At 37.1% G+C, this 15,532-nt stretch overlaps 1 protein-coding gene across 1 annotated transcript in view; it reads left to right on the forward strand.

Annotated features, from left to right (window-relative positions):
* Positions 1-15,532, forward strand: part of LOC106875468 (tyrosinase) — a 42,023-nt gene that overhangs the window by 11,229 nt on the left and 15,262 nt on the right. The window contains exon 2 of the mRNA XM_014923624.3: positions 5,717-6,678. Within this exon, the coding sequence (XP_014779110.1) occupies positions 5,717-6,678 (962 nt within the window). The remainder of the gene's footprint in view (positions 1-5,716; positions 6,679-15,532) is intronic.

The raw sequence follows: 15,532 nt of genomic DNA on the forward strand, positions 1-15,532 counted from the left end.
CTAATTGAAAACTATTTTTACAAAAGATAGAATCCGGGAACTGATTTGTCTGATAGATTCAATTATTTGGAGAACATTCTTTTATTGTGACTCTTCTATATTGAAATACCTTTGAATAACTATTTTTGTTGCTGTCGTTCACAATCACGTAACTGCTTTGCTTTTTAATTATCTTTTCAAACAACATTCAACTGTGTGGGATGTGATGGTTCACATGATGACAGGATAAAAGCTTAAAGCCATGTGAAGAATTTCAATTGAGAGCGGAGACAGAATGAATACACAATAGCTGTGAATATGAAAATGCTTGTTATCTGGTTTTTGTTTCGTGTCTGTTTTTTTTTTTCTTTTCTGTATAGGTTTACTTTTGTCCATAAGTGGAGGAACGGAAATAGAGAGCAGTATCATTTGAGCTAAAAAAAAATTTTTTAATGAAGATAAATTGATAGTTTTTCATAGAAAAGTGTATTTTAAAACCTTTAAGGTTCAGAACTACATTGTTATTCACAAATAGTTTCCTGCTTTGAATATATTTTGCCTCATTCCAATAGACAATACAATCGAGAGGACACTGACCCAGAATAACTTATTACAGTACTTAACTTCGTATTATTAAGCTTCCAGGTACACTCCCACAAAGATCCTATCATTTAACTGTCATCGGATATTTTCCCCCTTTCAACATCCGTAGCATAGATAATATACTATAGTGGAAAATTGATTTCATACCATTGTTAAAAATATTGGCCCGGTATCTATGTAAGAAGGCAATATTTCAGACATCGTTACTGACAGATCAACGATATTGTATTCCCTCACAAGTGATACATAGACAAGACACTAACTTTCATACTACTTAATCTAGCCCTCTCATCAACCAATATCTCAACGAGCATCGGGAATAGAAACGTGTCATTACTGCAAGAAACAGAAGCATTGTATATTTATGCGTCGTAACGACGCTGACAAAAGTAGCTTTGTTTCCTTCTCAGCAGAATTTATCAAAGAGTATTAGATTTGGGCAAGTTCAGGAATTATATCTCGTAAAGTAGAATTTGATTAGTTGGAGTCAGTGATCAGTCGTGGGTGAGGTTTACTAGTTGGCTGATCACTATGCATTGAAGTGCTAAGAGAGTGAAAAGAAAAGGAAAACCAAAAAAGGGACCAGTCTTAACGATAGCTGAGAGTGACAAAGTTATCAACTCCTACGGAACATAATATTCTCTTAATTCATGAACCAAAAATCTGTCTAACTGTAAGTCCTTGAGTATGTCTCATTCCTCATTTATTATGAAGTACTTTTTTTTCCTTATTTTCCCCTAATGAGTGGCTGATGGAGAATATAGACGCAAGCGTGGATATATGATTGAGAAGCTCGCTTTACAACCACATAGTTCGGGTTCGGTCTCAATGCGCAGCACCGTGAGCACGTGTCTTCTACTATATCTACGGGGCAACCAATGCCCTGTGAGAGAACTTGGTAGATGGAAACTGGTTAGAAACCTGTAGTGTGTGTGTGTGGGTGGGGTTACAATGAAGAACACAAAAATCTAGTCGAGATTTTAAATGCAAAAATATTTATTTTTATCGTCAACAAAATAAATGTTTTTTGTTGTTCATAGTATCTGTGTCATGAACGACAAACTGTATCGAGACTATGGACGACAAAGAAATGATGTTTACAACAAGATTATTCGAAGGTCATATAAGATGTTGGATTAGATATGATAATAGTCGCCATCGTAAGTTTCTTGAAGTTAGCGGGTCTTAGGGTGTCGCTGCCGTACCATTGTGCTGATGTTGTGACATCACTCTGGTCTGCTGCTGGTTCACTGCTACTGCCTGGTGTCTCTTTCTGCCGTCTGCTGTGTAGTGGCTAAAATGCACTGAATATGTATATATATATATATATATATATATATATATATATATATATAGCGATGCTCTTGGTCAGAAAAAGCACGCCAAGAATGAAGCCATTATTATATCCGGTTCTACGCGAAGTCTTCAATGGTCAAGTACTTCGAAGATGTCGGCAATTGAGCGAATAACGATCGTGTTCTTTATTAATTTTTCTTTTTTCTTTTTGCATCTTATATAGTGATCCGGATTCGATTTTAACTTTTACAGTTGTTAATATTCCTGCTATTTGTGTGTGTGGAGGGGGGGGGGTATGTTTGTCTCCCAACATCGTTTGACAATTGCTGTTGATTTGTTTACGTACTCGTAGTTTAGTAGTTCGGCAAAAAAAGATAGAATACCAACTAAACTTTAAAGAAATAAGTACGATTTGCACGACTAAAACCCTTCAAAACGGTGCCCCTATATACCCGCAGCCCAATGAGTGAAAGAAGTAAAAAACAAATAAAACAGCTTAATGATAGTCAAGAACGTTATTCAACAATCAAATATGAACATTTGTGTGTGTGTGTGTGTGTGTGTGTGTGTGTGTGTGTGCTCTTTCTCTTTAATTTTAGAGGAAATTTTGACCGGCCACCTGTTTGGTAGCAAGGTCGTGAAGGAAAGTATCTTCTTTTAACCATCATCTTTTAAATCATAAAGTCTTACAGGTTTTTACAGTCCTAGATATCGAGATCATTTGTAGCATATGAATTAAGGATTTGCATTCTCTTCCAAATATCTCAAGGTCAGCCATACTTTGCGCCAGACAGGTTGGTATGTATCCTGTTGTTCCAATATTGATAGGTTTGGAAGAGTATCTTGGATACTGGATTTGCAAACTCCTTATCAAATGTCTATAGATGTCCCCTTTCTCTTGTATTTTTCTAACCACATTCGTATTCAGAGGACAGCTGATTTCCACAACAGGACATATCCTTTCTTTCTGGTCCCACACAACGATATCTGACCGGTTGTGTTTTAACTTGGTGGTCGTTCTCGTTTGTAGGTATTTTCTTTTTTGTTATCGTGTTCCAGATCGCTCTGCCTCTAAAGTATACTAAACGTTTTTTATAAGCAGTGCTTCTTACATTATTTTGTTAAGGTTGTTTCAACAGATATTCCATAGAAATTATAGCCAGCGCTGACTTTTGCTACAACGTTTCGTTTCGAGACGTCCATATTTCAGGAGTTGCTGCCCTTCCATTAGCACCCATCTAACCCATTCTCGCCTCTGAACACATTGCTTATATAGCCACCACATAGAGCGGTGTTAAATTATTGGATAAACCAATTTACATATTAAACGCATTCTTGGAACTTGTATTTAGACATTAATGATTTATAGGTACGTGGTACTTCGTTATGCAAACATAATGCACTATAAAGTATGCTAAATGTTTTTATAAGTCAGTACCACGCTCCAGGAATGTGCTTAATATGTAAATTGGTATATCCAATAACTTAACACCATCGCTTGACAACCGATATTAGTGTATTTACGTCCCAGTAACTTAGCGGTTCGGCAAAAGAGACCGATAGAATAAGTACCAGGCTTACAAAAAATAAGCCCTAGGGTTGATTTCTCCGACTAAAAGGCGGTGCTCCAGCATGGCCGCAGTCAAATGACTGGATCAAATAAAAGAATAAAACAATAAAACAATATATATATATATATATATATATATATATATATATATATAAGCTTGTCTGGCTCCTTACCCTGCTCCCAGCCACGCTGTTGCACCTGCCCCTACCTCAGGCACCAATCACCGTCCCTATAACGTAACCGACTGCATCACCTGCTCTCTCTGTCCTTCCCTGTACATTGGTCAAATGGGACGCTTAGCTGACCAGTTCGCGAAGCACCTCCGAGACATCAGACTTGGCTACGACAATAAACCGGTTACATCATGGAAAATAAAACGTTTTCTTCAAGTGAATTAAAAATTAAAAATCAAAAATTTGGTTTGGAAAAAATACCAGAATGTGGAATTTGTGTTGACCATCTCATTTTGGCAACAAATAAAATAGTGAAAATATATCGACTTATAGACAGATATCTTACACGTAAGGGTCATAAAAACCATCAACAGACAAAGTTACACTAAATTATTTCTTTAAATAGATAACAAGTGATAAAGCTTAAGAAAAAAAAATAAAGGAAGAAAGAAAGAATAGAATAAGGGTGAGATGTGAAGCTAGATTAGGATAATATAGTGGAGACAAAATTTCAGGCGCCAAAAAAATATATTACTTTGAATGGTAAGGCAGAGAAGGCTAACATACATCGCCTGCCTTTTTTATTATCCCCTAACCATCGTGCCATGCATCAGCTTTCATTTGACCTTTTCATCTACTCTTTCGCTCTTTGTTGGAAGTAATGCATTCCATTGATCAGAAGGTTCGTCTTCTCTCAGCACCTACTGCACAGAGGGCTCAGTATAATGCGGTTGATAAGGTGTATGTATGCACTGAAGCTGTGACATCTACAGAGACTTCTAGGTGGTGAGAAGGAGTGGCCGCCGCTTGCAAGGTACAACTCATGCCTTGACGAAGCTACAGTTCCGGGTAAAGCGAAGACTAAAATATAGGTACCTGGCATCGAAAATGTTGTACTCTCATTTTCTACTATTTTAGTAGCATACAAAAAGACCGCAAAACGGCTAATGGTCTGTCTGCTAAACTGCCATAGTATTTTCACTTTGTTATTTTCTGAGACAGGATGCAATTCATATGTGTACAACAGACCTTTTCCTTAAAACCGTTGAAAAGGATAGCTAGACATTGGTAGGGTAACTTTTATATTTTGTCGAAGCTAGTGAACATTGTGATACAATGTGGTATATCGTTAGGAAAAATACATCACATAGGTGACATCTGCCATCTATATTGTAGGAATTGTGAATATTTCTTGTAGTTTAAGTGGTGATGACATTGCTGTTCCTATACCGCGACATTCCTGTTCCTATACCGCGATTGGTACAGCTTCATTTTTAATTTTTTAAACGGAGCATCCAGTTTATGGAATTGTTGGTCTGTAAAAGCATGCCTTCTTTATTAGATAATATTTGCTCATGGTGGTCAGGATGTTTATGGACAGGTGGAATGTTATGATTGGCCCTAAGACATGATCCTCCCCTCTGAGGACCGACTGCGTCACATATTTGTATGCTGTACACTATCTTTATCTCATTTCTGTGTAACCCTAACACACACACACACACACACACACACACACACACACACACACACACATACACACACACAATTTTTTACCTTGTCTATGTAATATACCTGTCGTCCCTCAACCTACCAGCAAACAAATGAATTACCGCCAAGGTCGATTTTGCCTTTTATCTTTTCGAGATCGATAAATTAAGTACCAGTTGAGCACTGGGGCCGATGTATTCCCCTAGCCCGTCCCTCCAGAAGTTTCAGCACCTGTGTCTATAGTAGAAAGGATTATTATTAGACGAGTAGTAAGTTGGCAGAATTGGAAAAGCGTCGGACAAAATGCTTTGTGGTGTTTGTTCTGTCTCTTTACGTTCCGTGTTCAAATCTCAACAACTCAATAAAATACCTGCCGAGTATTGAGGTCAATAGAATCGACAAATTCCTCCCCAACTTTTAGGGTTTTGTGCCTATATTAGAAACGAGCATTATTATTATTGTCATCCATTCATTGATAAATTAAATTATTTGCTATCTTTACTTCTAATGAATAAAATTATATCACCATTGAATTGTAATTTTGCAATAGACTTCAGTATTAAAGTAGTATGAAACCTATCTCTTTTCAAACTTCTAATTTCAGGTGATACACTTCCATGTGGCGGTCCATTACGGGGATTGTGCCGGCCAATAGATTTTACCAACGAGGTTGATCTGGTCCCACCTGAAAACAAGATGGACGATCGTTTTAACTGGCCCACACGTTTCTTTAAACAAGCATGTGACTGTCGTGGTAACTATGATGGTTTTATGTGTCAGCACTGTGATTATGGATTTACAGGACTTAATTGCACCAAAAAACTTCGTCGCATTCGCAAAGATTACAGGAAATTAACTAAAGAAGAGAAAGACGAGCTTCTTCGTGGTATTTTACTGCTGAGTGAGACAGACAGTGATTATGCAGTTTTGGATACTACTGCTTCAGTGGATCCTGCAGTGAACCCAACATTTGTAAATGTATCGGTGTACAATTATTTAGCTTATTTCCATTACTATGTGGCTAGGAGGACACTTGTGAAGCCTATAGAAAAGTGTCAAACGGCAGCCTTCGTGCCCGATTTTGCTCACGGAGGACCGGTGTTCAGTTCGTGGCACCGAGCATATCTCTTACTTTGGGAAATGGAAATAGCAAGAGCCCTGAAAAATCCATCGTTTTCTTTCCCCTATTGGAACTGGACTGAATCAGGTAGAAATTGTGATGTGTGTACCAACGATTTTATGGGTCATACACCTGATAACAAAAACGGAACACTTGATACTTTGTCTTTGTTTTCGGAGTTCTCCGTATATTGCGTACCGACTCTGGGCGGCTGTGCAGGCTGCAACGTGTCAACACCGAGTGGGAAGATTATTCGACGCCCAGGCAACAACCCTGAATATCGCTCACTTCCTCCTTTGAGGGATGTAGAGTTCTTGAAGGCCGTTAAAAACTATGACACTTTACCGTACGACACACGCAGTGGTAATAACAGCTTCAGAAACCTTTTGGAAGGGTTTGCGAATAGAGAAGGACCAACCACCGGTAGAATGTACACTCATAATCAGGTTGGTAAGATTTTATTTGATATTATTGAGAATGTCAACATCTTGTACCACATCCAAATACTAGGTCTCTTCCAGGTGTCACCCCCTCCACCACCACCACCACCACCACCACCACCACCGTGCAGCTTTTCCAAGCTTTGATGAAAGCTTCGGCGTCGATTCCATAACTTTTACTGTTGATACTGGTACAGGCTTCTTGCCTGATTATACTTGGCCATGTTGTATTTTTGATTATAATCTTTCCTTTCATTCTGGATCTTAGACCAAAATTATTTAACGTCTTCCTGAGAAAAGGTTCTTTTTACTTAAATATTCTACGTGTGTCTACGTGTGTATGCCGTTGTTCAATTTTATTTCAAGATTTATTGCCAATAGAGAAAGAGCCGGTTTTTAACCTAGATCTAAGGCTCCTTCTTTAGAATTTCAATGTGAACAACGGGGTATTTTTGTTTCTATGTATGTGTATGTGCAGATTTGTATGTTTTGTTTTATGTCTGTATTCTCATGCATATAGTTGTATGCCTAGACATGCTCATATATATTTAAATGATAAACGTCTGGAAAGTTTTACAGATTTTTACAGTTCCAGTGATGGACTGGATCTGTAGTCTTCGAATCAGCTTTCTCCTTTCTGGTTTTGAGAAGCCTAGTTTCTCAAGATTGGTATTTAGTCAGTGTGTCACATATCCCAGTGCCCATTAATTACAGGTATAAATCTGAACTTGTAATCTGGACAGAGTAATTGCAGATTTCTCAATAGTCCAGCGTAGATATTCTCTTTATCACTGATCTTCAGTTTTATGTTAACATCCGCTGGGCAGCTAATTTCTACAACTGTACATAGTTTCTCTTTTCGATTTCTAAATCATTATATCAGGTCTGTTGTGCTTACATTTTATTGAGGTTTTCACTAGGACATTCCACTTCTTTTTTATTACGAGTGGCTATGGCTTCTACCATACTGTGGGTTCTCATTTCTTTGTCCTCGGGGTTATCCTTCCGACGGATTTCATTATAGAGTATCCTAGCTACAACATCATGTCTCATCAGTATATAATACCATGATGACATTTTCGGATAACTACTTATGGCGTGGGTAATATCTTCGGTGTTAACTCCACAAACTCTGCATCGGTTGTCACATTTTGTTGCTTTTCCTGAATCTCTATCCCTTTTGCACATCAGGTATTTGGTTGATATTTCTTGTTCCATATGTATGTATGTATGTATGTATGTATGTATGTATGTATGTATGTATGTATCATCTGTTTTTAACCATTTAAACTCTTCCTCTAAAGAAGGAGCTGATTTCTAACAACGATACAAAGCTCCATCTTTGGAATGTAGTTAACGAAAACACAGTCACATTTTAAACCTGACAAACATCTTGTATAGTATCACTGTTCTGCTCACATATTGTATATGTAATGTGCAAATTAGTCGATTGATTTCTTTTCATGAAAACTCAAGCTTATCCAGACTGACTGTAAGGCATTTACTTACAAAACCAAGTGCACCTATTATTATTTGTATAAATGTAAATTAGTAATCCAGATATAGAAGATGGAGGTTTGAAAGCAGTTGTTCATAGTTATCTTCTTTCTCTTTGATTTTCAAAGAGATATTCACATCAGCAGGACAGTTGACCCCTATGATGGCACATACTTTTTCTTGTCTGTCCCAAACAAGAATATACAGCCTGTTATGCTTACTCGTAACGTATGTTTTATTGGGAATGTTTCGTGTACTGATATTTGTGTACTATTCAATAACAGAGGGATTCTCTATGTTTATTCCACGACAGTCTTTTTTCTGAATGGCATTGTATGTATGTATGCATGTGTGTGTATACGTATGCATGTATGTATGCTTGCCTGTTACATGAATATATGTCTGCATAAACATGCATATGCACGGAGATCACTGCATGTGTGGATCTGAATGTTTTGAGATATATGGGTACACATGTGCATGCATGTCTACACGTTTATATGTATACTTATTATATGCTGCAATTCAAAAATCTTTTACAAATGTTTTTACAGTGGCGTATCAAGAGTGTGCTACCCAAAGTCAGCCATTAAGTTCGCTGGCCCTTTCCCACTCTCCAGCCCCTATTCAAGCTGTAAAGTTGACCCAAAAGTGCCACCAGAGATAGAACGTCCCTCTCGGTTGCCCCTTGCTCCGCTGCTAGTTTTTGATGGTTTGTAGTTGTAATTTCCTGATTTGCCACGTTCTTTCGTGAAGCCCAGCTTCTCGAGACCGATGCTGTGACATTTACTTACGTATCCAAGTGTCCCAATAATTATAACTATAATCCCAAAGCTGGATTTCAATTGAGGAAACTGCAGATTCTTCATTACTTCTTTCTTACTATTCTTTAACTTTTTATTAACAACTGCAAAGAAACTGATTTTCACTGCTATACATAAAGTCTAGCCGCTATTCCATCCAGTATTCCAACTCATTATGCCTGATCTGTTAATCGCTTACATTTTACAGAGGTCTTAATGGAAACAATTCGCCAGTCTTGTTTCATTTTATGAGTGACAATGCTCGCCATATCACTTCAGCTTCTTTTAATTGTATCTTCTAACGCGGCGAGCTAACAGAACCGATGGCGCATCAGACAAATATGTTTCGCAGAATTTCTTCTTATTCATTACGTTCTGTGTTCAAATTCCACCGAATTTTCATTGGACTTAATTGCATTTTTCAATTTTTTTTAAGGAGAGATTGCCTTTCCAGGCATGACTAGCATAATACATGATGGATCCAAAGTATTGTTTGTGCAATACGTTGTTTCATTTTGCTAGTAAACGTGGTGCCTATGGTTTCTTTATGCTTGTGCATGCACTTCACTTCTTTAACTGTCATTTATGTGTGCTGTGTTGTGGAATTGGTGTTTATAGCTCCAAACAGTTTTGTCATCTGTTTGAACTATATGCAATTTACTGCAATGGTTGTCCAATATGTTTTCGGGTATGGCTCATAAGAAGAAGAGACACAATGAATTTGTAAGGTGCGACTTTAAGTATCTTATTTTTCAGCCATGTTTTTAATCGGATCTAGGCAAGCACTTAGTTTTGCAACTTGTCAAGAGAATAATTGGGGAGTGTAATGTCATCTACGTACAAGATTGTATGTATGCTTCGATAAAGTATCAGTGTCAAGTAGGTATAGGATGATAAAAGCGGGGATGAGGTTCGGATACTTGTAGCATGTCTTTCGCGAAATTGAAAGTTTCAGAAATGGGTTTGTCTTAGCGGCCTTGAATATAGTTCATTAACCGGTGTTTTCTACTTTTTTGGTAGATGTCACGTATTTGTGCATTAGTGGATAGTGAGGATTTGGTGTAGTAAGCTTTGGAAGTTAAAATGATGCGTGAGAGAGGTGATTTGTTGTTGAAGCTATCGTTGTGTCGTCTGTTTTAGGCTTGTGAGTAGCACGGTTATTGAGTGCAGTGATCTAAATTCACGTTGTGAGTGGGGTTAGTAATGTCAGGTGGTGATACTTCCTACGATTTCGAGGGTGAGCGTAAGAGTTAAACATCCGCGAATTATATCACTCTATTTTCATTTTTTGTTAGGTTTCTAGATTTAAAAAATATTTTATTCAAGACTTAGAACGAGTACTTGTAAACATTCATAATTGCAGTTTTAAGTTTATGTTTGTAATTTTTCCCTGAGACTTCTCAGTTTTTTAGATTTCCCTATGGCTTGTTGGTATTTGACGAAAGAAAGAGAGAAAAGAAAGAACAATGATCTAAGTGTGTAATTTTCGTTTTGTGTTACTTCTTGACAAGACTTTTGATGGCTGATTTTTGAGATATGTCTGATGGAGGACATTGTTTTTTTTTGTTTTTTTTTATTGTGTACGGTTGTGTTAAGTTCTTATTGTGACGTGAAATATGATGCAGTTGTTGTTCTTCCTCTTGATGATAATGACGATGATGACTATGACGACGACAAGGATGACGGCGACGACAATGACGATGACATGACAATGACATGACGACAGTAATGATGATGATGATGATGATGATGATGATGATTCCTATCCTACATAATGTTTTACTGTTTGCTCTGTGGATTACATAGTTTTTATTTTTTTATTCATTTTGTTTTTGTTATGTCATTGTTTAGATATTTGATATTGAGTTTTATGTCTATTGCTTTTTTACCTTGTCCATAATTTTAACAAGATTGGCTATTTCCGTCGAATAACTAGGGATACATTTCTTTCTCCTTTTTTTGTTCTTTTTTTTTTCACATTGTCGGATATGTCATTTGGAAGCGACACATATAAAAATGTTTCGTTGAAAATATGTATTGCGGGATTTATGTTGGCAGTTATGGTGTTGCTGAATTCTATAATACAAGCCTTGATTCTGTTTCCCGATGAAAGTGGCTCCACATAGAGTATCACAGATATCTTTAATTACCGCTACAATACGTCAGCCTACAGGCTAATTCAGTCAGCCCTACTTGCCTCTCCTGCTCACACTTAAGCAAATTTACTAGAGGTTAAACACCATCTTGATACACGCTCCTCTTTCTAAGTGAATTTCAAGTGGAACTTGATGTCAATGGAGGTTTGGCTGAAGAGGAATCATACAATGGAAATATACAGTGGGGGGAAACAAATATTCGTACAGGTCAAAATTCTTTATTTATTTAATTTCTAATGAACATAAACGGGATATATCAATACTATATTTGCATACACATGCATAAACTAAGAATATGCAAAAGAAACTAATAAATTATAGTAACTAATGAATTTATATACAATTATAAATATTTAGGGGTGAAAAAAAGTATTTGTACAGAACATAAATATCTGATAATTCTGATTTAATACTTCGTAGCATAACCATTATTCAGTTCCACTTCAACCAATCTCTTCTTGTAGTTCTTAATCAATGACTCGCATGTTTCTTTAGGAATTTTTTCCCATTCTTCTTGACAAATTTTCTTCAAATCTGGAATGCACATTGGGGCTCTCGCCGTGTGCTTAGAGTCGTTATCCTGTTGTAAAACCCACCCTTCACAAAGCTGGAGCTTTTTTACAGAGTCCCATAACTTATTGTTCAAAATATTTTGGTACATCTCTGCATTCATTTTACCATCTATCAAATGTAAATTGCCAGTGCCATTTGCAGAGAAACACCTCCACACCATGATGTTGCCACCTCCAAACTTTACAGTAGGAATTGTTTTTCAGCAAATAGGCGGTACCATCTTTCCTCCAAACATGGCTACGCGAATTTCGTCCAAACAATTCAATTTTCGACTCGTCTGTCCATAGAACCTTTTCCCAGAATGTATCAAATTTATCTTTATGTTCATAAACAAATTTTAAACGGGCATCTCTATCCCTTTTAGTCAACAGTGGAGTTTTTCTAGGAGAGCGTGACTTCAGTTCATTCTTATGAAGTTCATTACTGATTATTCGTAGTGTAACACTAGTCCCTGACACTAACAAATCTTCTTGCAATTCCTTTCTGGTGATCATTGCGTTTTTTTCGGTTCTTCGCTTCATTTTTCTTAAAGATCAAGGGAAAATCTTGCGTGGTGCAAACATATATATATATATATATATATATATATATATATATATATATATATATATATATATATATATATATATATATATATATATATATACGACGGACTTCTTTCAGTTTCCGTCTAACAAATGCACTCAAAAGGCTTTGGTTATTCCGAACCTTTTGTAGAAGACACTTGCTCCCAAGGTGCCAAGCAGTGGGACTGAATCCGGAACCATGTGGTTGGGAAGAAAACTTCTTACAACACAGGCACGCCTGTTGATTTTAACATCATATAGTACAGTAGAACTACAGACATTGTTGTAGTTAACAAGAAGCATTGTTGTGTTAAAACACTGGTATGATGATACTTACGAGGGGGAAACAGAAAATAATGCAATTGTTGTTTGCATTACTTTTTCACTTATTTTCGTATATATGTAGATAGTATAAAGAATAATCGAATTAACATTAAGGAAGATGAATACTTGGAAAGTATCAGGATCTCAAAATATGAAATCTCATTTGCGCTGATCTCAACCGTCTCGGGAACCCTCGTGGGCCCGCGAAGGCAATAAGCTCAGCTCCTTCCTCTAGACCAGGGGTTTTCAAACTTTTTGACTTGCGGACCCCTTTATATTTCAGGCTTTACCTTAGGGACCCCCTTATAAACGCTTATGAAATTTATACATAAATATTTGCTTAAAATAACATATATTTTTACATTTATTTATTTAACAGTATTTAACAAATAGGTTCATTGTCAATTAAAAGATTTCGATTAAAAAACATATATAAAATCAAATTGCCCATAAAAAGTATTTGCTGTCCACAGACCCCCGGTCTTGTCCTTGCGGACCCCCTGTGGTCCGCGGACCACAGTTTGAAAACCCCTGCTCTAGACTACAACCAAAGAAAACACAGTCTTACTATATTTAGAAATTGTCTGACGGCGACTCCGCAAAATCATCAACGAATTGAATAAAATGCTTAGCGGTATTTCTTCCTGCTCCTTACGTTCTGAGTTCAAATTCCGTCGTGGTCAACTTGGCCTTTCATCTTTCTCGGGGTGGATAAAATAAATTACTAGTCAAGTACTGGGGTAGATGTAATTAACTTGCCTCCTCCCATTATAATTTCTGAGCCTGTGCCAAAATTAGAAAGAATATTCAGAAATTTTCTCTAAAAAGTCAGGCAAATAACTAACTAGGAGGGAGATATTAAAATTCATTACAGAATATCTTCGAACAAAAAAAAGACTGTTACATAGGAATAGGTCATGAATGACCATGGGATTGCACCTAGAAAGTTACCCTCCGAGGTACAAGTCCGGACAAGGTTGTTTATGGAAGACCAGCAGTCGCCCATGCATACCAACCTCCTCTCTCCACGCCACCGATGTTATCTAAGGGAAAGGCAAAGACCAGTACAGTTTGATATTAGTGGCGTCGCAACTCATTTCTACAGGTGAGTGAACTGGAGCAACGTGAAATAAATTCTCTTCCTCAAGAACACAACACACAGCCCGGTCCGAGAATCGAACTCCCTACCTAATGATTGTGAATCCAACGCTCTGACCACTGAGCCATAATAAGGATCAAAGAAAGTATAACACAGTATAGAAGTAAGCACTAAAATGACATTAGTTTTAGAAATCAAGATCTCTGGTACAACTCCATTTCCGGGAGCGACCACTTCCGTTCATAATATCCTAAAACTAAGTGAGGAAATAAGAGAAGTTTTGTTGTGTGGTGATGCTGAAGCTGCTGATAATGATGATGATAATGAGTAGCCCTCTCTTTCTTTCTTTCTTCCTTTATTTCTCTCTCTCTCTCTCTCTCTCTCTCTCTCTCTCTCTCTCTCTCTCTCTTCCTATCTCTGTCAATCGTAGTATCAAATGTAACTAATTGTTTTTTTGCTGTTGTTTTTGTTCTAAGAGATGTATTGGATATCTTGCGGGATTGTTATCAGGAGTGTTCCTTTTCCGCACTTCGCACTTCTGGTGTGTTTGTTTCCTAAGATTTGCAAGTGACGAAGAACGGCCTTCCTAAAATCACTAAGGAAGGGAAATATCGTTTAAACTTGTAGCTTCTTGTAGAAAATCCACAAGTGATAAATATTCAGTTTTATTTATTAAGTACTTGCGACAAACTGTATTGAAAAGAATTAATTGAATAAAATACGTTCCACTTCATCATATGATAATGATAATGATAATAATAATAATGATAATGATAATGATAATGATAATAATAATAATAATGATGATGATGATGATGGTGATGATGATTTCTTTATTAACCACAAGGGTTTACATTAAGAAAAACATTATGGACAACACAGGACAAAACAATAATAAACTGCCAAACGGGAAAGCAGCAGGACCAGACAAAATTCAAAGCTAGAGGCTCAAGCGGTTTAGGTCAACACACAAGCCAATTGCGTTGCAATTAGACAATTGCCTACAGAGTAATGCAGTTCCGGAATGGATTGTAAAGGGAAAGACAACATTATTGATGAAAAATTGGTCAAAGGGCAATGAAGTTGACAATTACCGACCCATTACTTGTCTTAACCTCTTCTGGAAAATGTTAACTGGCATGCTCACAGGGAAAATATATACGTCCCTTGTGGGAGACAATCTTCTTCCAGTTGAACAAAATGGATGCCGAAAACAATCGAAGGGCACCAAGGACCACCTTGCCACTAAGCATTTTGTCTGATGCACTACACATACATACATGCATGCATGCATGCATACATACATACATACATACATACATACATACATACATACATACATACATACATTGGAGTTGTATTAGAGATTAAAGCCAGAATAACAAAAGAGTAGACTCCGGAAAATATGGAACTCATAGATGTCTACATTTAACGAGACCATATCTCACAGTGTTCTTGCAGTACTAGTGCTAGTACCAACATTTGGGATATTGGATTAGACATTCGATGAGACACGCAGTCTGGTTATCAAAATCAAAAAGGTACTGACCACCACTGGTAAGTTCCATATTAACAATGACACTAATAGGGTTTATGTGAGAGGAATTGATGGCAGTAGAATCATAAGGTTAGTCCAAACAGCCTTTGAACGTCGCATTGTATCACTCAGACAACACATGCTGAACAGTAAAGAAAGAAATTAGTATATAGCGGCGAGCTAGCAGAATCGTTAGCAAGCCGGACAAAAAGCTTCAATTCCCGCCAAGGTTGAATTTGACTTTCGTCCTTTTGAAGTCGATAAAATAAGTTCCAGTTGAAAACTGGGGTCGATGTGACTGATTT

The sequence above is a fragment of the Octopus bimaculoides genome, chromosome 18 (assembly GCF_046866305.1).
Source record: "Octopus bimaculoides isolate indiv1 chromosome 18, ASM4686630v1, whole genome shotgun sequence".
Classification (NCBI taxonomy): domain Eukaryota; kingdom Metazoa; phylum Mollusca; class Cephalopoda; order Octopoda; family Octopodidae; genus Octopus; species Octopus bimaculoides.